The sequence below is a fragment of the Athene cunicularia genome, assembly GCF_003259725.1.
Source record: "Athene cunicularia isolate RWA chromosome 2 unlocalized genomic scaffold, athCun1 chr2_part1, whole genome shotgun sequence".
NCBI lineage: Eukaryota > Metazoa > Chordata > Aves > Strigiformes > Strigidae > Athene > Athene cunicularia.
The window spans coordinates 8,997,411-9,020,932 of record NW_020799095.1 but is presented as its reverse complement, the minus strand read 5'-3'; the positions used below and the strand labels follow the sequence as shown (position 1 = coordinate 9,020,932).

The 23,522-nt window shown below is 42.6% G+C and overlaps 1 protein-coding gene across 1 annotated transcript in view; it reads left to right on the top strand.

Annotated features, from left to right (window-relative positions):
* The window catches only part of TGFBR2 (transforming growth factor beta receptor 2), a 33,025-nt gene that overhangs the window by 6,131 nt on the left and 3,372 nt on the right, over positions 1-23,522 (top strand). Inside the window, exons 3-5 of the mRNA XM_026843213.1 lie at positions 7,747-8,546; positions 12,759-12,900; positions 20,801-20,928. Of these exons, the coding sequence (XP_026699014.1) occupies positions 7,747-8,546; positions 12,759-12,900; positions 20,801-20,928 (1,070 nt within the window). The remainder of the gene's footprint in view (positions 1-7,746; positions 8,547-12,758; positions 12,901-20,800; positions 20,929-23,522) is intronic.

Genomic DNA, 23,522 nt, shown 5'->3' with positions numbered 1-23,522 from the left:
GGGGGGGGGGGGGAGAGTGTTGTGCTGCTAACAATCTTCACATCGATCATGGTTTTACTGACATTACTAATTGAGACTGTAAGAGACATAAGTATTTGATTAATCAATTGTGGCTGAGTCATTTGCGCAAACGAATTACAGCATATGGATTTGCAGTGTGTCAAGTGCTGTGATTGCTCACTGTGTGTGGTTGTTACCTGGGAGACCTGGTATTGTTCTGCTGCCTGAACTACCACAAGCATGCCTGCGTGATGCCTTGTCCTGTGCCCAGATCACAGGAAATACAGATAATGTTTTAGAATTTCCTTAACTTAGTATCTCTCACTTGTCTCTAACATGTTGCCTCTGTCTTTTCCTTTCTTTCTCTCCTCTTCCTCTCCTTACTAGAGTCAAAGCATTAGTGATTTTACTTGACTCCATAGGAGGATCTCAGACTTAAGAGCAGACTTAAGATCTGTGCACAAACAGCCGCCAGGCCATAAATACTCATGTGATGAGTTGTCCAGTGCTCAAGGAACAGCAGAAGGGAGATGATTACAGCTGGACTGCTTCCAAGTGGATTTTAACAAAGGCTTTCATTAATCTGTTTTTCTGTTATCCAACTAACATGTTCAGAAGGTAACTGTCTTCCAGCTGCCCCATAAAAGAGGTCAGTAGCATTACATAACATTGCACAGAGCCTCTCACTGCTTGTATATTGGCATTGTTCTCTATGTTTCCTCTTAGGTATTTGCAGCCACAGAGTCCCACCCAATGCCTGCAGCTGTATGTAACCAAAGAAGAGGCTGTCTAATACTGAAAGTCTGATTCACTTAGTGGGATAGAAAGGAAATAGAATGGAAAGAGGCAAAAGAAGCCAAAATTTTGTTTTGCTCTGTATTATTTATATTGTTTGCTTCCTAGGAAAATAACCATGCAGAGCTCAGTTACAGATTTGTGTAAAAACAAACTAGGCAGCGCTCTTCCAGTCTGGTTGGCATATTTGTTACAATTTGCATCACTTGAGAGCTTAATAAGTGTGGGAATGTGGCCAACCTTTTATCAGGTTGTCATGGAAGAGACTTTAATAATTACAGACAGAAACAAACTGTAACTAACACTGGCAACATAATATTTTGGGAAAGGTTGGAGGGGTGAAACTCAGGCTGAGAATAAAAATAGTGGTTAATGTGTGGCATCTGTTGGAACATATTGAAACTGGAGAGATTGATTTGTTCCAGAAAACCACCGCCAAACAGCAGCAGACACCAAATTGTATAGCTGAGGCATGTATCACAAGAAACACAGTCCCATCATGTAAGGTTAGAATATGTGGGCTTTCATATCACCGAGTAGGAAAGCTCAGCTACAAAAGTCAAAATGTGTGAGAGATGCCATGCACACACAGTGAAGTGACCTGTTAGAATGGGAGAGATAAGAAGGGAATGCATCCAGGGGTGGGAAATTTTAATGGTGCTGTGCCAGCAAACCAAGGAATTACACTTTCTAGCCAGCAGTGAGGGAATAAAACAGCAACAAAATATTTGTTCTGTCTTAGAGCTTAAGAGTTTCTTAAACCTCCTGGGTGCTGAATAGCATACTTGGCAATCAGTTGAAAAAATGAAATTCTGCTTACAATAGATAAACTAGCCATTACATCATTGCTGCCCAGCCTTTTCACTGAAGTTAGCACCCAGAGGAAATCACGTTGCCTGCCTCTTGCCCCAGTGACTAAAATGCAGCCATTCCCATCAGGTGACAGATGCATACGCATGACTGCTCCAACATGTAACACATGTAACTGGGGATTTTCCCTGGGCATAGCAGAGATGTCTTGAGTCCTGATCACCCAATTGTTTGTAGTCCTGTGCCAAGGCCAAAGCTGCTGACTCTCAGTGAAGAGCAGCAGTGAGTGTACCACAGTTCTCCAAAACTGTTCATACCTTTGTCTTACTACCTACTTCTCAGGAAAAGAGGTAAGTGGTGGCACTGGGCAACGGCCTGCATTAAATGCTCTGAGGGCTGGGTCTGGTTCGCCAGCCATATGTTGACTGCAGAGCAACATTCAAGCTGGCAAATAACCACAAGGCCAAGTGAATGAATTCCCACACCTTTGAGCAAACATCCTTAGGACCCAAATTCCGAGCCATGCAGATGGCAGTGCTTTAGAAAGACAGCTTTAGGAACAGGCTCTAGATATGGCTTTACCTTGTCACTTCTACTATTTGAGCCCCTATAGCAGGCCAGGCAGACCCGCCAGCTACCAGAGCTAGTGCCTCTCCAGGACACTGCTTCGGCAGATACTATGTTTTGAATACCCTGGCAGTATCCTCTTTAAACTAAAAGATGAAGACATACAGCTCAAACACAAGTTACTGGCCTTGACAGACTTGGTTTACCTAGTCCAAAAAAAACTTGTCAGATTCAGGAACTGGCTGCAGGAATTTAACTTTCAGGAAAGTCTACAAGAAATGTCAGGGTTTATTTTCCACTGGATAGCATGATAGAGTCCACTCTGGTTTTAAAATGTAGTAATCTCTGTCTTCTGCCATCGGATCGTTCAGCATAGAGCTGAGAGAGGGGTGGAACTGATTTTCTGCCCCACAAAACTATTAAGTTTAAGAAAAATTCTTCATCTCCAGCAAGGATGGAAAATTAAAATGTTTCCAAGAAACTGTCAAGTTAAAAAAAATGCAGGTTAGTTTGAGGTGCAGCATTTGAGATTGATTATTTCAAAGTATTTTGTATCAGGATAAACCATTTTCCTAAGGAAGAAGCTCCCCACCCCCATCCACAAAGCCCAGAAAACAATGCCTGTAAAATTAACAAAAGTTTTTAAACACAAAAATTGGATCAACTTTCAGACCGCTTTTGTCCTCAACACAGGGGTTTCAGGGAAAAGTACAGGAATGTCAGAAGCAGAGATTCTGTTTTGAAAATCAACATTTCCCATCTAAAAAAGTTTTACTGAGGATTTCAAAGTCATTTTAATTCTAAAAAGACCAAAATCAGGAAGATACATGAGACATTGAACTACAGAATTTCATTGTCACTTGAAGATTCTGCAGCAGAGATAAACTAAATTACCCAAACAGCTGCTCAGAGTGAAACTTCATTTCACTGAAAATTAAGCATTTTATAGAATTAGTTTTCATCCAGAAAGTAGCTCTGAAGAGATGGGCAGACTTTTCCATATTTTATTGCCTAGTGTCTTGCCCAGAAGTCAGTACACACGTAAGGTTCAAACTTGTATCTCGCCTTATTCGGAATAATCAGAGATGAAAAGCTCTTCCCTGAATCAGAGCAGGACTTGAACTTGGAGCTCCCATACCCCAGACTAATCCCCTCACTGGTGGGGATTCAGCACTCGCATCTCTTGCCAAATTGCAACATTTGAACAGAATTCTGTTTATGCAAAAACATTCAAAAAGTGTTAGTTTTCATTCCAGTGTGGAATAGAAACCAAACTTTGAAACCTCAGCATTGCTGCAAAATGGAGTTATCCTACAGTCAGCTCAAAGGGCTGCTTTGTGTCTCAGGAGCTTGCAAAATAACTGGATCGCAGTCCCGGATCTGGGCCCATATTTCGTGACTGTGTTTCTGGGTTTTTTTAAGACATTAGACAGGCTTGCGATACATCTATGTTGATATGTTAACCTGAGTTCTGCCAGTATCGAGCCCTGCCATGGGGCTTTGACTAGCAATTGAATAGGCAGCAACTCTAGAACTTGCATAAGCAACAAGCAGGACTGAAGTAGTTCTGTCAGGACTGGCTGTGCATTTGTGCTGCCCTGTGCATTAAAGTGTGAGTACTAATTTTATTGCCATTGTTTTATTTCTTGTTTCCAAAGTTCAGTGGCACCGAAGTTCAATCAAAGGCACCCAATTCAACCTAAAGAATTTGCAGGCAAAGCGATGTGCGTTGAAGCTTCCTGACTGAACAGGGGCTGTACAGTGTTTCCATTTTCCTTGGCACCTGAGCCCTATTCCCTAAAGGCTTAGGTAGCGTTAAGGGCTGTGCAGATGGCTTGTGCTTAGTTTAAACCCCATACAGGAAGCTTTCTTTTAGCTCAACTTCTCTATTGTTATACTATATTAATAGGCTCTTTTGAAGCTTAAGAAAGGACTGATCCTCCTAAATAATAGTTCTGGGTGGGGAAAGTTATTTAGGAGCATGTTTGCAAAACCTGAAAGGCTGTTTAATTTAACCATTTCCTTGCCTGCCTATGCAGCCAGGTTTTGCTCATTCTGGTGCTCAGCAAGAGGAAGCAGCACTCCCATTTTTGAAATTATGGGGTTTGAGTCATAGGTATTTATTTTTAAGCAAATGAACATATTTATTCTTAGATTCCTGTAGTCAAGCCAGAAAATGTTGGCTAGCCACTATGCAAACATACAGATATGCTCTGAATTTTGATCCTGCCCTGACTTTGTACACAGATTCGACAGAGAACTACCCCAACGTGAGCTTGTGCTGGAAGGGCTAATTTTGTCCTCATATCAGCTCATATCAGCTGTCAAAATCAAAGGCAGTTCCAGAAGTGCCTTGCTCGTACCAGCCCTCAATGCCAGCAGCTCCTTGCTGCTGCTGTCCCCTTAAAATCTGCTGGCAGGCAGCTCACTCCCCTCCTAAACTCAGGGTTCAGCCTTGGCAGTCCTGACAGCCGGTTCTCCATGATGGGTGCTCATCCTTGCACTTCCCAAGCCTGGAGTGGACCTTGTCGGGTGTCCTAAAAACTGACAGCAGTCCTCGTTGCTTCGGGTGGGGGTGTGCAGCTGTATGCTTTTCACTCTCTGCGTCCCTACTTCCTCCAAGGGACAGTGCCAAAGCAGATGTGTCACTTTGCAACAGGGGTGCAGGATGATACAGTGCTCAGGGGAAGTGGCCAAACTGTTCAGCTTCTGCTTTGATTAAAATTTTTTTTTTCATTCTTTTTCAAGTGTGACATTTGCAGCATCAACAGTTTCTCCCTTCCACCCAGAAATCCCCCTGCACCACAAGTAGAGCTTTCTCTTGTGCAAAAAGAGGAACAGCCAAAGGGGCTGTGAAGTCTGCTGGAGACTACTCAGCTGTAGGCCAAAATAATGCAGCCTGCTCTAGGGCATTATAGGAATGTTTGAGACCCTCACACAGGTAGCCATAGCAGTTAAGGAGTGGGAGCTTTGGGTGAGTTTCTTCTCAGTTAAAGCTGAACATGCACCCACCTCCAACTGCTTGGAATCATGGGGAGAAATTGCAAAGAGAACTAATGTATCTTGTTTTTTTTCTCCCTCTTTTAGAAAGACATTTGTATTTCAAATATCTGGGCTGCATATTGCAGCTCTGTGGGGGAAAAAAAAAAAAAAAAAAGGCTTAAAGGGCCCTAAAGAGACCTTTCTACCTGTTAGAAAGGATACCATATGATATAGACGACATATCACTCAGTTCCAAGAGCAGAGTCCAAACTTCAAGCAAGCTTTTCTGTGGTGAAGAAAAAAACAAAACAAAACAAAAACAGATCCCCAAACATTCATCAAAACTATTTTATCTGAGTGTTACAGATCATAGTTGTGTTCATGCAGTTGTGGCCTGCTTGCAGCCAAAACTCTGAAAAGCCATCCCACAATGTAGTCAGTTCTCCTCTACTGGGGTGTTCTTTATAAAGCAGATTTTCAGCGATTGAAGAATGCACATGGGAGTAAGCAATGCAAATCTTCAGTTTACTGACAGTGATATTTCTCCAGTAAGGGCCATAAAAAAACTGGGTTTTTTTTTTCCCTTCTTCAGCATGTTGAGAAGCAGAAGGGATGCCTGTAATCTGTGATGAACTTTTAAGTTTTTTTTTTATTTAAAATATTAAAATTTTAAAACTTACTAACAGTTTGTTACTGGAGGAAATCACTTGAGAATAAGGATTTGTGGTTTGTGTAGATGTGGAATAGGTTGGCTTAAAACATTATTTTGCATAAATGAAGGAAATACATTCTTTGTAGGTGCTGCTAGTGAATGTCACTGACCTGTGCTAGCTAGGGATGTCAGTGTTAGAAGGCACTTCCTCTTCCTTGAAACCCTATGAGAGAGGCTATTCAACCCTATTGAATTACGTGCTCTACCATCTGGTTGTGGACCTTTCAAACAGAGGAAGCATATCCTGGTTCAGGATTCAGGTCTTCTTCCAAATAAAGAAAAATAATTGTTCAGATGTCCCATCACTTGCCTTTGAATAGCTGATGGCTCCTGTTGCTTGCCAGCGAACTGTGTTTCCAATGGAAAAGTGATTACCAGTGAAATTGGAGAGTCAGAGGTACTGCTTGTTCTGATTGTAAACTCTTTTCCCCCACCCTTTCAGCATTGCTCACCTTCATTTTGAGAGGCACAGAGCAGGGGAAGCAGTTAGTGGCAACTTCCCTTCAGAGCTTATTAAACTTTCCCTTTTCATATTGACTTATTTGGCCCGATACACAGAACCTGAGTCAGTGACATTGCTGTAAGCATCTGCCAGAGCGTTGTGCTGCCAACACAAGCCACTTGCTTAACTGTGGTTGCAGCTTCAGTTGTTTTAGTCCATTCAGGTTAGACTCCCAGGGCTTCTTCCAATCAATCCCCTCCCTCATGGAAAGATAATACAGTACATTTGCTCTGACTCAAAGGAAGAAATAGGCTGGGAGAGTACATTTGCATGTGTCTGATCAAATCAGGTCCAGATAAACTCTGACCCTCCTCCTTTAATCTGTTTTCAGAATAAAACTGTAACCTTTTAAACTGTTTATCTTCCCTAAGAAATACTGAACTAGAAAATCATTTCTAGAGATGACAAGGCAGCTCTCTCTTCTAGAATAATGATCTTTACCATTCCCAGAGCATCTCCCTATTCTAGAATATGTTCCTGTTGTTCTTCTATTCCCTATATGTTCCACCTAAGAATGTCTTAGTGTGTGAACTGCACCAGATACAGAGTTTGGAGTAAATCATCTACTGCTTTACAACAGGACTGTCAGTGTACAGCCAGCAAGTGACACACAGAGGAAGTTTTCAGATACATAAATCCATACAAAAAGTACATGGGGAGGGAGTGTGACAATTCTGATGTGTCATACATGCCCGATTGAGCTCGCAGGATTCAAACACCTGTGTACATGCAGATGTTTGAATTTGTTCTAGCAAAATTCTTTCTCACACATCAAAGTAAGAGAATGAGCTTTGTGTTTCAGATGCATATGCAGGCATACATATTGTGCCTGAACATTAACACGCAGTAGTTGTGTGCAAATAGGCTTCCTGAAGATGTCTTTACATGGATCCCACTGAAATATACTGGATCTGGAATGGTAACTGGGCAAGTGGGAAACCACATGCTGCATTGTCTATTTATCTTAGAAAAATTAATGTGTACTAGTAATTACTGGTTAAAGGGGCAGATACATCAAGAATACATTGACAGAGTAAGTGCAGGAGACTTTTTCTATTGTATTCAGGAAAGTGAAGGTTTCATCCATAATGTATTAAGAGCCTGAGAGAAGAACAAAGCTATTAAATTACATTAGGTTCTTTCTCATTCAGTTCTGGCTTCTTATAAAATAAGCAGGCAGAGAAGTCCTGGTAAGTGGAGGCCTATGTACAAAACAGCATTTTGAAGTAAGAAAGCAGTGACAGTTTTTATTATTTACTGTTAGTGGAGGAGATCACTTATTGCACTCTGGATAAAAACTTTAATTATTGACAGCCTCCTATATACATAAAGCTATTACATAATTTAATGGATGCTTTCCTTCTGCTGTTCTTTACAGATGACCCTCATAAACCAGAGGAGAAAGACGAAATTTGCAAAGTCACAATCATAAGTCTTGTCCCATTACTGGTGATTTCTGTTGCTGTGATTGTTATCTTTTATGCCTACCGCACTCATAAGAAGAGGAAGCTCAACAAGGCATGGGAGAAGAATGTTAAGCCTAGGAAACATAAGGATTGCAGTGATGTTTGTGCCATTATGTTAGATGATGACCGCTCAGACATCAGCTCTACCTGTGCCAACAACATCAACCACAACACAGAACTGCTGCCCATTGAGTTGGACATTGTTGTGGGCAAAGGAAGGTTTGCTGAAGTGTATAAAGCCAAACTGAAGCAAAACACATCAGAGCAGTATGAAACTGTGGCAGTCAAGATTTTCCCCTATGAAGAATATGCCTCCTGGAAAACTGAGAAAGACATTTTTTCAGATGTAAACCTCAAGCATGAGAATATCCTCCAATTCTTGACAGCAGAGGAGCGTAAGACAGATCTTGGTAAACAGTATTGGTTGATCACTGCCTTCCATGCTAGAGGAAACTTGCAGGAGTATCTCACACGGCACATTATCAGCTGGGAGGACCTCTGGAAACTGGGTGGGTCCTTGGCCCGAGGGATTGCCCATCTGCATAGTGATCACACCCCCTGTGGTCGCCCCAAAACACCTATTGTGCACAGAGACCTAAAGAGTTCCAACATCCTGGTGAAAAATGATTTAACCTGCTGTCTCTGTGACTTTGGGTTATCCCTGAGGCTGGATCCTTCCCTGTCTGTGGATGACTTGGCTAACAGTGGACAGGTAAGTTAAAAGGTTGAAGGGTGGTGTTGTACCAGTTGGTGTGTCAGTTCCTGGGGTGAAAAGAGGGGAAAAAACTTATGCTGCCATATTTACTTAAAATAATTAAAAATTAATGTGAAAGTGTTCAGAAACAAAGAGGCTCTAAACTTAACATTAAGGCAACGGTGGGAGAAGCACAGTGTAGGTTTTGCTATGATCAGAGAGCTGCATATGTATATGGTGCAATCATCCTCTCTACACATTTATAATATATGAGCTTGTTATCAACTGTTTGTGGTGCTGCTGCAGTACACACACACAGAGAGATACGATAAGGATGTGCTTCACTGTTGTGCTGGAGTTTTCATGCCATGTGGCATTACAGTTTTGTGTGAGTAGACCAAGTCCTGGTGTACCCCAGCATATGTGAAGTCAGTCTTCTGTCTTCAAGAGATTTAAGCAGATAACTAGTGATAGATAATCACTTTAAAAGGCCCCAAATAAACTTGTCTAAGATTATGGTACATTCTCCACATGCAAGCAAATGCAAGAATGTCAAATGAAAATAATTGCCCTCTTGTGCTTTTTCAACTAAGTAGCACGAATAATACTCATCTACTTCACAGGTATGCCAGGAGGATGTTTATGAATGCTTTGAAGCTTAAATTTTTCAAGTATATTTCTCAATATTGGCTCTTCTAATGAAAAGTCCCATAGTATAAATTCAGACCATTTAAGTTAAATAATTCCGGATCATTTAATTACATATATGTGTATTTTATGTTTATATTTTTATACATAGGTCCCATCAAAATATGTCCATTCGCACTGATTTTACTTCACATGGAACTAATATTTTGGTTTAGAATGTCTTCGGGGACAGATTTTAAGTCAGTAGTGCTCTGTTGAGTTCATGGGAGCTTTGCTGTTGTTTATCTAATGAAGATCTGTCTTTGAAAGTCTCCTTAGTGAGAGGCAACTGTCCTGATCTCATTTTGAGAAGGTTTCTTAACCAGAGTCAGGAGTGAATGTTAACCAGTAGAGCCATATTTAAAATAATAATACAGACACAGCTCGCAGTTACATGTAATTTCTCTCTAGCATGCCAGACCTTTTTGGAGTTCAGTGAAGTGCCATATTGTCCGTCATAAGAGTATTCATCAGTGTAAAGCAGGGACTGTGAAACTTAACCCCACAGACACTTTGCTTAAAGCCAACCCTTACTTCAAGCTGATACCTCTGGCACTGCTCACAGATACTTGGAAGTAGGAGGACAGTGCTGATACTACCTCTTCCATAATCCACACTGACAACAAAGTATGGTGCTGCCCAGAGCAGGTTACTGCTTTGGAGCTGGCATCCTTGGGCACTGGTGTTGAGGCCCACTGCTTTTTCTGTTTAGCTCCAGTGAATCTGTTTGAGGGTGACCCAGCCAGTGTCATTCTTCTCTGTGACAAGGAGTATGATCATGTGAAGTGGCTCAAGTTCAACTTCCACCTTTATTCTTCAGGGCACACAATCACTACTCACTTAAATCCCCCAACATGCCAACTTTAGTGCTGTAGCTTTTGCTAAAGGGGTCTTGCACAAGGATTTACCTTATGCATCATTTCTAAACGTTGCCTTTTGACTCAAACCCTTCCCATGAGAAGGTACAATTTTTTAAAGTATATAATGGAGCTGACCCAAATTTTAATTCAAGAAAACCTGTAGCTTCCTATGAAATAAATAGAAGAGTGGGGTTTTACCATTTTTCTGGTCAGCCTTGGACAGTAATAGTCAAGGCAAGTCACTGGGGTTACAAAGCCATCTTCTGTCCCATCTACCCAACTACCTTCCATATCATGCAGATGTAGCCATTACTGACCATACAATGCCAATGTCTTTAGTGTCTGGCTGGAAAACCCATTAGAATCTTTGCAGTCTTTTCAGTTTGGCCACCTGTGACAGTTAATATTTGCAGACATTTCTTAACGTGAGCACATAAATCTGGACCTTTGTCCCATTGTGTTCAAAGGACTGGCATGTGCCAGCAAGGCCAGCAGTTCCTTGCCTCAGCAGTGTCAGCAACCGTAATCAGACAAAGAGGGATTTCTACTGCTTCTCTGACTGACGTACCTCAGGTCACAAAACATCCCCCAACAGCTTCAAATAAGTGTAAGATCTGCAGTAAAATAAACAAAAAAAAAAAAAAAAAAAAAAAAAAAAAAAAAAGACTAGGAAGAGAGATGGTCCCTCCCTAGAAGTTTTAGAGAAGAACTGAAAGCAAACTGGTTTTAGCAAAGAGAAAGCATATCCAGACTCCAGAGGGAGTTTAGATACCTAAAACACCTTTGAGACTCAGGACTCAGGATTCCGTGAGATACAGGAGAAGTATCTTTGACCCAAAGACCTAATAATCTAAATGCAGATAAAAGGACACAAGCAGAGTGGAACACGTGACAAATCCCAAGCAGGATGGAAATGGGGTTGATTTGATAACATTCTTCAAATTATTTTAAATTTTCTCTGTGTATTCCACTGTACTTTTTAGTTATAGGGTTTGATCATTGTCAAGCAAAGCTGCAGACTAATTTTCACTGCTGCAAAGAGGATGTGGAATGACAGACCAGACCAGCACTTTGTGACAATGCTAAGAATCTGTATTTAGTCACCATTAACTCGTGTTAAAATCAGCAGGATTTGGGGGTGTGAGACTGTGGGCCATAGGGTACAGGTAACCCTTTTTAAGTTTTTGTCCTGGCTCAGTTAGGATAGGGTTAAGTTTCCCCAGCTTTGTATGGGATCTGCTTGGGGAAGAAGTTGTGTGCCGGATGGGAGGTTTGAACAGCCAGTGCTGCAGAGTTTCTATACGTTAATGTCCTGTAGGGAAGGGAGATTCTGGTGAACTCAGCGGTGCCGAGATAGGATTGTCCCAAATACCCGTTCAGTATATGGCTGTTGCTCATATGCTTGCCCTTAAATTCATCACAGAGTCCACACAATGGGGATTTTAACTTTGGGACTGATCGCACAGATTTTTTTCTGTCCTCTGTTTGTAAGGGCTTTGATCCTACAACCATTTGGATATTTTTGATGCAGAAATTCTCTGCTGTTGCAGTGTCCTATGGCAAATCTATGTCCTTGATCTTTTCTGCTGTTTTCTTGCGGCACATTACACTTTTTGTGGAACTTCTTCCCATTTGCCCTGAGCCTGGGGTAATAAGACGTGTTTACAGAAGCTCTTAAAATGGATGTTGTAGGGCTCTCTCGGGGACTGTACATTTACTGTGTGGCTGCCTGCAATTGCAGACCCAGTAACTGAAATGATCTTTCGCAGTCCTGCTTGCTGCTGGGCTCTGGAGTGATTGCTGTAGTGAAGTCTAGCTCATTTGAATCACAGGTCCTACTGCATCATCCGCCGGTACTTGTTCATCTCTGTGATTAACCAGTCTCCAATTTGAAAGTGTCTTTGCCTGATCAAAAACTTACACTTGCAGTTTTTCAAGGGGGATAAACTTTTTATACCTACCCTGTGAAGAGTTTGTCATCTGAGAGTAACTGTTGAGTGATCCAAAAATTATTCCTCAAATCCTTTCTTGTGATAAAAACAGACGTTTAAACTTTGCCTTCTGCAATTCAAGCTCATCATCTAGATCTCAGCAAAGCTGCTAAAATCGTTGCTGAAAATTGCTCAGTATGAATAAAGTTTATGAGAATGGCTTTTCAAACAAAGGGGCCGATTTTTGGTTTCGATTCAAATGTGTGCTTCTGCATTCAGCATTTGTGTATTTGCTTTCTTTTGCCAGGCCTGCATTTACCACTTTCCTTTTAAGCCTACCATGAAAAGAAACAGCTAACACTGTAATATGCAGTGCAAAAGAATACAATGTGTTTCTTGCTCATCTGAAAGACACTGGGTCAGTGGCAATTGCTTCAGGCCCAAAGAGCAGAGTTTATCTGTGAACAGCCAAAAAGTGAGAAAGCTTGTTACTGTCAAAATTATTTGCTTAAGGAACTAAAAAGGGCTTCTTTATTTTTCTTTACCAAGGGAGGTGCAAGTAAGTTGGTAGTCAGGACAATGCCAGATTCCCCTGGCAGCAGAAAATATGACCTGTGCCAAGTATGGCCTGAATTTCTGGATACATGTCAAATGGAACTGTTTCTGTGAAAGCTGAAGTTAAATCACAGCAGAATCCAAAACATGAATTACAATTGCAGCTCCTGAGCTCTCCCCGATCTCCTTTCCTGTAGGTTGGCACAGCAAGGTATATGGCCCCTGAGGTTCTGGAGTCCAGGATGAACCTGGAGAACGTGGAGTCCTTCAAACAAACAGATGTGTACTCCATGGCTTTGGTCCTCTGGGAAATGACATCTCGTTGCAATGGCGTCGGAGGTAAGTGCCATCAGTTTTCTTCTCTCTGAAAATATGTTTGGACAGACGTACTCTGGTGGTTGTCTGGGGAGGGGATCATTCTTTTTTTAACTGTCACCAATCATTCTAGTGTGCACCTGGATGCTATAAATTAACAGGCCTGCAGTAGCATGAGGCACACATGTGCATGAGCAGGCTTGAAGGGCAAGCACCTGAGAGCATGAGAATACTAGTTCTCGATTGGTGTAAGGATAAATCTGCTGATAGGTAGACCACTTCTAAAAACAATTAATGTCTGTTTTTTCCTATAATATCTTGAGTAGTCATGGATTGACTCAGTCTGGTTCACCTCACCCAAAATGATTGGAAACATAAGACAATTTGAAATATTAAGACCAAGAAGTGATAACTGCCTCCCATTTACTTTCATGGAATGTTAATTCTGAAACATAATGAGGGCCAGTTAAGTGTCATATTTACTAATTGATCATTTCAGTAAGAGCCGTCATAGTGATGCAGAAACCTTCCAGCTTTTCCAAAATCCCCAGCTGCTGCTCATCACTTTTTTGATGTTGCAAGAGATCATCCATATGCGAAATCAAGGGATGTTTGCTGTATGAAGTGCAGTAACAAAATAAAAATGATTGGAACTGACTACTAGAACTCTCTGGGAAGAGCTGCTGTGCTTGTTCATATTCAGAGTTTGTTCACTGAAACAAAATCTCCGTTTCTGCTTGTCTAAAGCTGCCCCAGAATTCCCAGTGTGCAGCAGTGCTCTGTGCTAAAAATCAGAAAAGTTGCTTTTGAGGTATCTGCATTACATATTGCCATGTTTGAAGATTTTCACCTTACTTCAGGGAGTAAAATGAGACTAAGTTACAGATAAAATTCTTCAGTCTGATGGTATTGTCTAACATTCATTCTGACAAAATCTGCTGCACAGTCCAGGGCTCTCACAGGCAGCCTAAGGAGTGGGTCTGTAAAAGGTGACACTCATGTGAATATCATAGTAGACATGTGACTACAATTTGATTTGTTACCCTTCTTCCAAAACCACAGAGGCTCTCTTTCCATTGGACTTGGCACGATTGCATCTCAAAGAGCTGCCACAGAGACAGGGCAATCTTGCAGGCTAGAACACTACAGTATGGGGAACATGGTGTACAGAAGGGAACCAGTGTCCCACGGGAAAATGTGCATAGCTGTTCCTTGTTTCTCTGCCAACACCCATGGGATGCCACAAAAGGTGTCCATGGAGGTCTCTGAAGTCACTCTGCACAGTGGCTGTGCAGCTACATGACGGTGTCCGTGTGCAGGCGGGAGGAGTGCCTCCACCTCAGTCTCCTCCTGTGTCTGACCAGCATTTGGTCTGGCTGGCTGGGCTGGACTGTGGGCAGCAGATTTGCCCTGTTTTCACCCTGCCAGGAAAGCTACATAGTGAGTATGTGTGCAAACAGCTAATTTAAAAGCATGAAAAAAAAAATTATTTTCTAGTCAAACATTTCAGGGAAAAAACATTTGGTGCTTCAGGAAGCGAACCTCAGAATGGCATATTCCAAGGCAGACCTATCCACATTTAACTGTCATGGTCATGCCTGTTTCTAAATGCATTGGCACAACCTCAGCCTTTCATTAGCACTTTGTAAATGTGGCTGAGGAGATTTAAAACCCAAGAAAAAGGATCTTTGCCCTGTCTCTTGAGCTCTCTCTGTTTCTTGCATTTAGGAACTCACCTTATTAATATAAATATGAGCTGTTCACTGTGGAGTCTTTTATCTTTGCTGATGCCTGAGTCCCTTCCTGTTCATATTTGCTGAGTACAGTGAAATGGAGATTGTGGCAAGAGCAAACCTTATTGCTGCTGTTCTCAAAAGGCAACTGCCTAAAAGAGGATATAAAGCGAGTTTCATAAGGAAGGAAAATCACCAGCATGTTTAGCTGAAAGAGAGTGACCCATTATAACCTTGAGAAGAAGAGCTGAAGTCATTTCAGGAAAAGGAAAGATTTCTCTGGCCCAGCATCCCCTTTGCTTTCAAGGTCGAGCTTAACCCCCACCCACATCCTGATTTTCCCTCTTCATTTCATCCCTCAGTCATCCTCATCTCCAGAAACACATTTCATTAATTTTATTTCCCTATTTCAGTCACATTTTTAGGGGCTGAAGTCCCCAGCAAAACCACAGGAGTACTCAGGCAGATCTGTGGGGGGGTGGAACTTCGGCTTAGTGTCCTCATCCAGAGCAGTTAAATACAACTCCAGGATGTAGGTCCCTTGCCTTGTCACTGGTACGGAGCTGCAGAATTGTAGGATTGCTCTCATTTTCTTAGATTTTCCCCTGGTTCGTGCAGTCTGGCTATCTTTGCAACCAGCTGGTGAAATACCCTTACAGTGATTCACGACTACAGCTCCCCCTCTGCTTTCTCTCTCCATCTGTCACTTGTGAGACTCCCTCCTCCCCTCGCAGCCTTCTCAAGGAGCTGCTTCCACTCACGCAAACCCCTCTTTTCTTCCTAAACTGTTAGGCACTGAGAAAAATAACCTCCTATATAAGCTGGAACAGGCTGACCTGATTGCAGGAGCCTAAAAGATGCAGGCACCATCTTTCCAGGGCAGGGTTAATTTTGATGTCAACTCCCTGTTGCTAGAGAGACTTGTGGCAGTTCAGAGGGCAGGAGTGGCAGTCTAAGCTGAGGCAGTGGCATTAGCAACTTTAATTAGGGAGAGACTCATGGAGGGGAGCTAATTGCCATTCAGCCACGTAAAGGCACAGTGACTTACTTCTTTTCCAAAGGAAGCTCTCAGGATTCATTTGTCAGCGTGCAGGTGTTCAATGAGTGTGGGAGGCAATGGAGGCAGGTCCTTTCACTACAACAGCTTTGTCAAGCACAGCCTCCACGCTATGCCAGGCCTTTTCAGTCAGCAGACGTTTAAACAAAAATACCCAGCAGCATAATCCATACTGTGAAGCTGCTGTAGTAAATAAGCAGGTGGGGACTGGCTTTCAAGAAAGGCCATGCTGTTCATTGTTACTTTGTTGTGCTAAATATGGAGAAGCAGAAATGGGGCACGAGGGAAAGGGAGACAGAGGCAAAGATCGAGTTTGACTGATTTTTCACTGGAGTATAATTTAAGAGGCATATTTAGAAACTCAGCAATACTACTTCGGGGAGAACTTCAACTGTTCCACACTGCCGTTAACTTGGTATTTCATTCAGCGCAACAGCTGTGCACCAGATGCTGCACGTTGCAAGAAATATAATTTTCATCTCAACCACTTGCTTTCAGAGAAACACAGCTTTGGCGACTGCGGCAAGTGTAATTTCTCTGACAACCTCCTAGAAAGAAAAGAAAACCATCTGTTTTGCATCGGAGCTGCTACGGGTGGGGGACTGTTGGAGGTGGCAGGGGAGAAGGAGAGGAAAGGGAACTTCTGGATATATGGGGTTGGTGAAGAGGGAGAAGAGAAATCCCTCAGAAAATGTTGACGTTGCTCTTGCAGTATTGTACTGCCTGGAGTGGTGGCTGGCTTCACTATAGCAGCAGGGCTTTGTTAGAAATTGCAGCTTTGCTTTACCAGAGCTGTGTTTAATATGAATAAAATCAGTGATTAATCTCATGCTTACTTGGAAAGCATCAGCCAAGAGACACAGTTTGGTAACTAAACATTTGTGCATCCTGTTCCTCGTGAAATGTTCAGCTTTCATCACACTGACGTGGAGAGGTGACAGTTTCTGGTGGCAAGGAGCATTTTCATAGCCTGTACAGTGGGGCTGTGCCTGCACATTGAACCCTGAGGTGGCTGTAGCTGTGGCCTGATTTAAACCTCTCCTTCAATGGAGAAGAGCCCAATTAGGGCATGTCTGCACTGCTCTGGCTTGTGGTGGCATACAACCCGGAGCTGGTACATCTACATAGTGCAGCATCACCCTATGACAGTAACTCATGTCCTAGAATTCTCTAAGTATCACCACAGTACTACATGTAAGGTGTCAAGTGCTGTCCTTCAACAAGCCCAGGTAGAGGTAGATAAGATCATTGGCACTACACTCCCTGCTGGGCGTTCACGTGCTCTGTGTTTCTCTACTTTCCAACCTAAGGATCCAGCCCACAGTGACTAAGCAGCCTGTAACCTTACACTGATGGCAGAGCTTGTGCACTCCCAAACCTTTGGAAGGGTGGCTGTGTCTTTGATCACCAGATGTGAAGTCACTTAATGATGTCTGTGCAAGAGAAACTGCACAGTGAGTTCACCCATCCCAACACACCCTCACCCTTCCCAGCTAGCATCTGTATTCTGAAGAAGCGGAACAGGGAAACCTAGGGGAAATGTGAACTAAGCATTTTGACAGCTCCTTAAACTTGGCCTTGAAGTGGCCTTTGGAGCCTCTGCTTTATGCATTATTATCCCTTTGTGCAACAGCTAAGTAGATCCACTGCCCAAATTTCTCTAACATGAAGACACACACACACATGTGCATGTGTGTGTGTGTGTGCGCACGCGTAAACTGTCACAGTAATTTCACCACTGATTGATTTATCCCTTCTGTGGCTCTCCCTTTGTAAACTCTAAAGAAGGGTTTCAAAAGGACCTAAAAATTCCCAAACGTGCTTCACAGTAGATTTTTGATGGCCTTCTTTCACCTCATGCCTGCTTTGATTCTACAAATGAGCCTTCATATATGAATATTGAATATGAATATTGAATATGAATAATGAATATTGAATATGAAGCTGTCCCACAGAAATCAGTAAGACAGATCACATGAGAGAGTGTCAACAGGGTTTGCAGGTGTGCTGTTCTGACCCAAAGGAAGAGAATTTCACTTCAAAGAACTTAAGAGTAGAAAAAGTTCACATGAGCGAGGTGTAGTTTTCATGAGGAACCCACAGCCAAATTTTCCAAAGCATTCATCAGGCACAACAAATAGATTTTCAGTAATGTCCCTGTATGGGGCTAAAAATCCAGTCCCAGCCTTTCTGAGAGTTATGTCCAGGCCAGTGTCAAAGAAAAACCAACCAAAGGTACAGCAATCATTAATGCAAGGTAGCTCACAACCATAAAGATTAAATGCTGGAGGTTAAAGTTGAAGGAACTCTGCCATTACCAAACACTAAAGGTGCTGTAGTTCATGGTACCCGAGGTATTAATGGTACTTCAGCCACTTGTCATTTTTAGTGCCTGACTGGTCTAAAAAGAATCAAAAGAAACATATAAGGCATGAAAAATAGATTCAGCATCTGTATACAGCCATGCACAAGCAGCTAGGCACAAACATCTTAACCTACCTCAAACTGACATCTGTTACATCTACTATAGCACGTCAACACGATCCATGATCCCCAAGCTATTACTGCAAAATGTGTCTGACACCTGAGATTCCACAGCATAAGAATGATTTACTGCGAGAGGATTCAGTGGGCTTTTCTTTCTAAGGGAAAGAGAAGCAAGATAATAAATAGCAAGAAGATGCTTCAAACTGAGGGAAGGCACAACTGTATTACTATAAAGTCATTACAGTGAATTGGCATCTGACCTCAATTTCTCTTTCTTTACCATAAAAAAAAAAAAAAAAAAAGCAGCAAAAAAACAAAAAAACCAATCACAACAAAAAAAGCCAGATGTTGAAAAACCTATTCAGTCTTTGTATTTGGAAGAGGATTGCTTATAGCATAGAAGGAATTTCTCGAACAAGGAAAATATATTACAAACATGTCAATCTCGTGGGAAGGCTTTCTCTTCCTCCACCTTGAATCATCTCATGAACCTGAATGGCCTTTGGATTAAGTTCAACAAGAAGGAACAGGTCAGCACCGCAGCACCAGCTTCACTCTGTTTGTTGGACATTTGGGCTCCTCTGTCTCCTCATACTGCAAAAAGATCTCAGAGCCTTGACTGCTGTCCATGACCACTACCCCAATCAAACCATGACTGATGGAGATGGTGTAGGAAAAATGGCTGTCAAGGTCATGCTTTTTAAATTTTCCCAGCAAAATTTACTATTTTGGTTAGCTTTGAAAGTAGAGGGTATCTGCTTTGTAATCATTGTGCATCCGCTGCAGAGTAATCCAGGTCTGACCAGCAAGATGGCAACTTCCCAACTAACTTCTAGGGCTAAAGTCTTGTAAATTTATTTTGGCTGAGTAATCTCTAACTCAGATTAATGTGGGTGAAACTGGTATGCCTTCTTGTAGAGGAAAGGAAGCAAAGCAGACTTTGGCCCTTGAATCTTAAAGAAAGTGATTTACGTAAGAGAAGAAGGATTTACGTTTAGGGACTATAGCCACTCTTCCAAGCATTGTGTGGACAGTGACCAGCACCAGACGGTTCAGGAGAAGGAAGGAGAGCTGTACAGGTGGCATCTGTGGAGTGACTACTGCACTGCACACACAGTTGTTTGCAGCTGGATCTCTAAATGCTGCACATTTGAAGTGCAAGGTTTAATATCCTTCCAAAAATGTTTATTGTTACATGGGTATTCTTTTCAAGCATTAGAAATTCTTCATCTTTAAGCATTATAAAGTCTTCATCTTGTGGCCATCATGTAGAAGTGAGATCTACAGCCTGACTCTAAGGTTTTGGAGAAAAGTCCACCTTGTAGTTATGTTCAGTGCTACTTTGTTTTTATCGTGAGACATGACCGAAGGATCTGACCTGTGTTATCTTGATCATTAGTTATTTGCAGTATCTTACCATAAGACCTCCTACCTTTTTCTCCAGAGGAAACAAAGCCAAGCTTTAGAGGTTCTTCCCATTTTTTTCTGGTCCTTTAATCATTGTTGTCACCCTTCTCAGAGCTTCTTTTTACCCCTTAAGAGGAGTGAGCAGCACGGGACACTGCATTTGAACTTTGGTTGTAACAATACTGTGTCTCCCGTCTCGTTCATCTCTCTTCACACATCTTCTGGGCACTCACATGCATTCTTCAGTCTGCCTTGTAGATTACACTTCAGTTTTTCTTGCCCTCAATTAATTCCTAGAAAGAAATAAGAGGCAGCAGAACAGGCCAACTTCATAAATCTTTATCTAATACTAGCAAGTCATTAGGCCTGTGAGTAAAGTCTCCATCTGTTCCCAAAGAAACCACAGCATTTTCTACACTGTGTCAGCATCTACTATAATATTTCCGCTCTCAGAGATTTCTTGAGTTTTCTCCAAAGGTCCCATATGTCTGCCTCTTCCTTTCTCCCTCCAAAGAAAAGCAAAGAAAATATGCAACATGAAAACAAAAACTAGAATGGCAGCAGCCCCTTCAGGAAGCTGTGCCCCCTGCATCATGGGCCAAAACTGACCCATTTTGGGAAAGAGGCCTAAAATAAGAGCAGACTACTACTTTTTACAAAGGAATGCAGCTCAGTAATAAACAAGGGCAGCATGGCAGCTTCCAGCACTGCTCCTTACTGTATCTTTGTTCTTTTCAAGCAACTGTTTCCCCCTAGCAATCTGGCACTTTAACATCTATCATGATCTAGGTAGATCTCAGTTTGTATTTCACCTTGTAAGTGTGTGTGGACGCCAGGGGACCTAAGGGAGACCAGTTCTTGCAAGCCTGGCTTGGGCAAAACCACCTTGAAGCCCCTGTGTGTTTTGCCTCGGCACAGACTGGAAAGCTCACAAACCATTATAGGTTACTGTGCTGCTCTGACTGTTGCTAATATGATTATGTACTAAAGGGTTTAAATGAAAATTGTTTAGTTGGCTAGGAAAGAAAAGGGGAGGGAGGGGGCGTGTGGGAGAAACACATTTGAAACATTTTTGAAAATGCCAACTGGCTTTGCTTTGTTTGGAGCTGGTCAAGCAGAACAGTGGCACTGAGCAGCTAATCAGTAGCTCCTACTCCTCCAGAGAACAGTCAGCTCCCTTCACACTTGGCACCAGTGCAGCCCAGCTGAATACCCTTGTGTTTGCTTATTCTCTTGGCAGAAGTGAAAGAGTACGAGCCCCCGTTCGGCTCTAAAGTGCGAGAACACCCCTGCGTGGAAAGCATGAAGGACAATGTCCTAAGAGACAGAGGGCGACCCGAGATCCCCAGCTCCTGGCTTAACCATCAGGTAAGAACACCACATGTGAGCAGCTGGGGGCTGCATTGTGCATTTAGCTGCTGCCTGAAGCCTGAGCCTGGAGTCGGTGTCCTGCCCAACAGGCTGGACCGCTCTTTTGCACAGATTACAGCTCCATCACACAGTGACACCGCTGCTGCCGTGGTTCAGACAACACAGCGCTCTGCACCATGCCTACCCCAAAGCTCTGGGATTTCTGCTGCCCACCAGTGTAATCTAAAAGTGATCAAAACAAAAAGATTGGAAACCTGAGACCCGACAATCATCCAGACAGCCACAGAATAATTAGGGCCTTAAAGCACACTGTGTGCAGGCTCTGAAAGGTCAGAGAACAACATCACACGTGGGCCCCTTCACTAGAGAAAACAAATCTCAGTACTTTATCGTGGAGACTAGTCATAGTTGTATCCCAGCTGTTGACAAGTTTAAGAAAATAGGAAATGAGTCTTCAGCAAGCCAGTCTGCTTTTATTCAGGTTGCGCATTAGCAGTCCGTTTCCCTTGCATGTCATGAAGCACTCTGTCAGCTTTCCCCATTCACAGATCCCATGGTTGCACTTCCTAGGCGATAGTGGATTTTTCAGTAGATGAAACTGAATGGAAACAAGCCAAAAGCATGCAACTCTTCACCTTTGCTCTGAGCAATCATATCAGTAGAGATAAAATTATAATCGTATCAGAGAAGTGAGGCGTGGTCATCCCACTTGTCAATGAAATATGTTGAGTGGTCTTTACAGGCAAAAGGAAAGCATCGTGAACATATAAAAGCCCAGGCAACCAAGATCAGCTAATATTTCCATCAGGAGCAATGTAATACTCCTTTTTTCATTCTAGCTGAGATGTTAAAAATCACAGTCTAACACCTACTTAGGAAAGGCCAAGTGAGTGGCCAAAATCAATCATCTTTCCAACCAAGAACAATGCCGCTTGATGACTATGGCAAAGGGCAGCCCCTTCCTGGGCCACAGGGACTTGCTGCTTATGTAGTCATCTGTGATGAGTAAGGTTATTGGGGAGGGGTGCTTTAACTGGGGAGGAAAGCTGTATTTTGAGGGACAGCTGGATATCTGATGTTACAAGTACTGAAAAGCCCTTGACATTTCTAGGAGCTGTAGATACAATCATATTCTAAATAACAAATTGAGCTGTGAAGGAGAGATTATACTAATGCTGATCTCTGTAGAAAATAACTGGTTACAGAAATTTTATTAAAATTGTGGATAAGCTGATAAAAGGGATCATGAATTGAGTGCAGTTGTTTGTTTTCCATGAAGCCAAAATGAAGGTCCAACCAGTAATACATATAGGTACTTTAGAAGAGCCCAATTAACAAAGAAGAAAACAATCCTGAGCCAGATCATCTGGGAGATAAAAATTAAACAGTAGAAAATGCTTAAAATTAGGAACACTGATAACATTTCTCAGGATATTCAAAAGACATGGTCTCATGTGTGAAAAAAACTAAAGAAGGGTAGAGAACTGATTAGGGGAACAGAACAACAGGAAGAATCGTGGTCAGCAAACTTGAGGATAATCAGTTTTCTCCAGAGCAAAAGGAAATCTAACTCAGTACCAATCTGTTGCTGGATATGAAAGAAAGATACTGCTTATGCTAATGCAAAGGCAGACATGGTCAGCAAATATTTCTGTTCTGCATTTGGGAAAAGTCAGATGACATACATGTAACAGAAGGTGATGAAAGCCCTTATAAAGCAAAAGTCATTGGCACTTAAAGCAGGCCTGGGGCAGGGTTAGGTGGCCCAGAGACTTGTCTGCGTTCAGGACAGGGCTATTCCTGTGGGTACTGTGGCAGGGCACTGCATTACGTGGCAGCAGAAACAGGCAGTACTGCACCCCCAGTTATGCCTTGGAGAGAAGTGTCCAGGAGCTCATTTCACGCACAGCCAATTGTAGGCACAAGCATAGGAGTGCCAGCATGCCCAGGGTGCCTGGGCAGAGGGACACTGGGCTCGGGATGCCCGTGGTGCTCAGGCACGGGGCATGCCCGCGGCTGCTCTCATGGCAGCAAGCATGAGCGCCTGCAGGGCTGCAGCTTGAGGCACTGGAGTAGGGCTGTGGATTTCATCACCTCTGGGTTTACATAGTAAGTAAAATGATCACACTCGGTGTCCTGCATTTGTCTTCAGAGGTTTCTTCCCTTTGTGAAGCCCAGACCTCAGTCTAAGCCCAGTACAGGGCACTGACTGGGAGGACCACACGTCTGTGCTTGTGTGTCACCAGGATGGCTGGCTCCAGCAGAGTTCAGCTAAGAGTCTAAGGCAGGAATGGATGCCTGATAACACACTCACAGGACATTTAATGAAGGTGGATTTAATTCCCGTCATCTGAATCCCTTCAGCGTTTCACATTGCCCTATCTAAAATGCAGTGATGCATCAGCTTCCACGGGGCTGTGACAGTTTGCAGCAGCTGAGGAGCTGCTTTGAACTCCATGGAAGTTGCTCTTACTGTAATGGCTCCTCCATATTCATTTCCTTCCTCTGCAGTTGTGTTTTTGTAATGACCTCATTATTCATCGTGATAAAATTCTGGAATGGATTTACATATTACAATTTCTTCCCCCCCC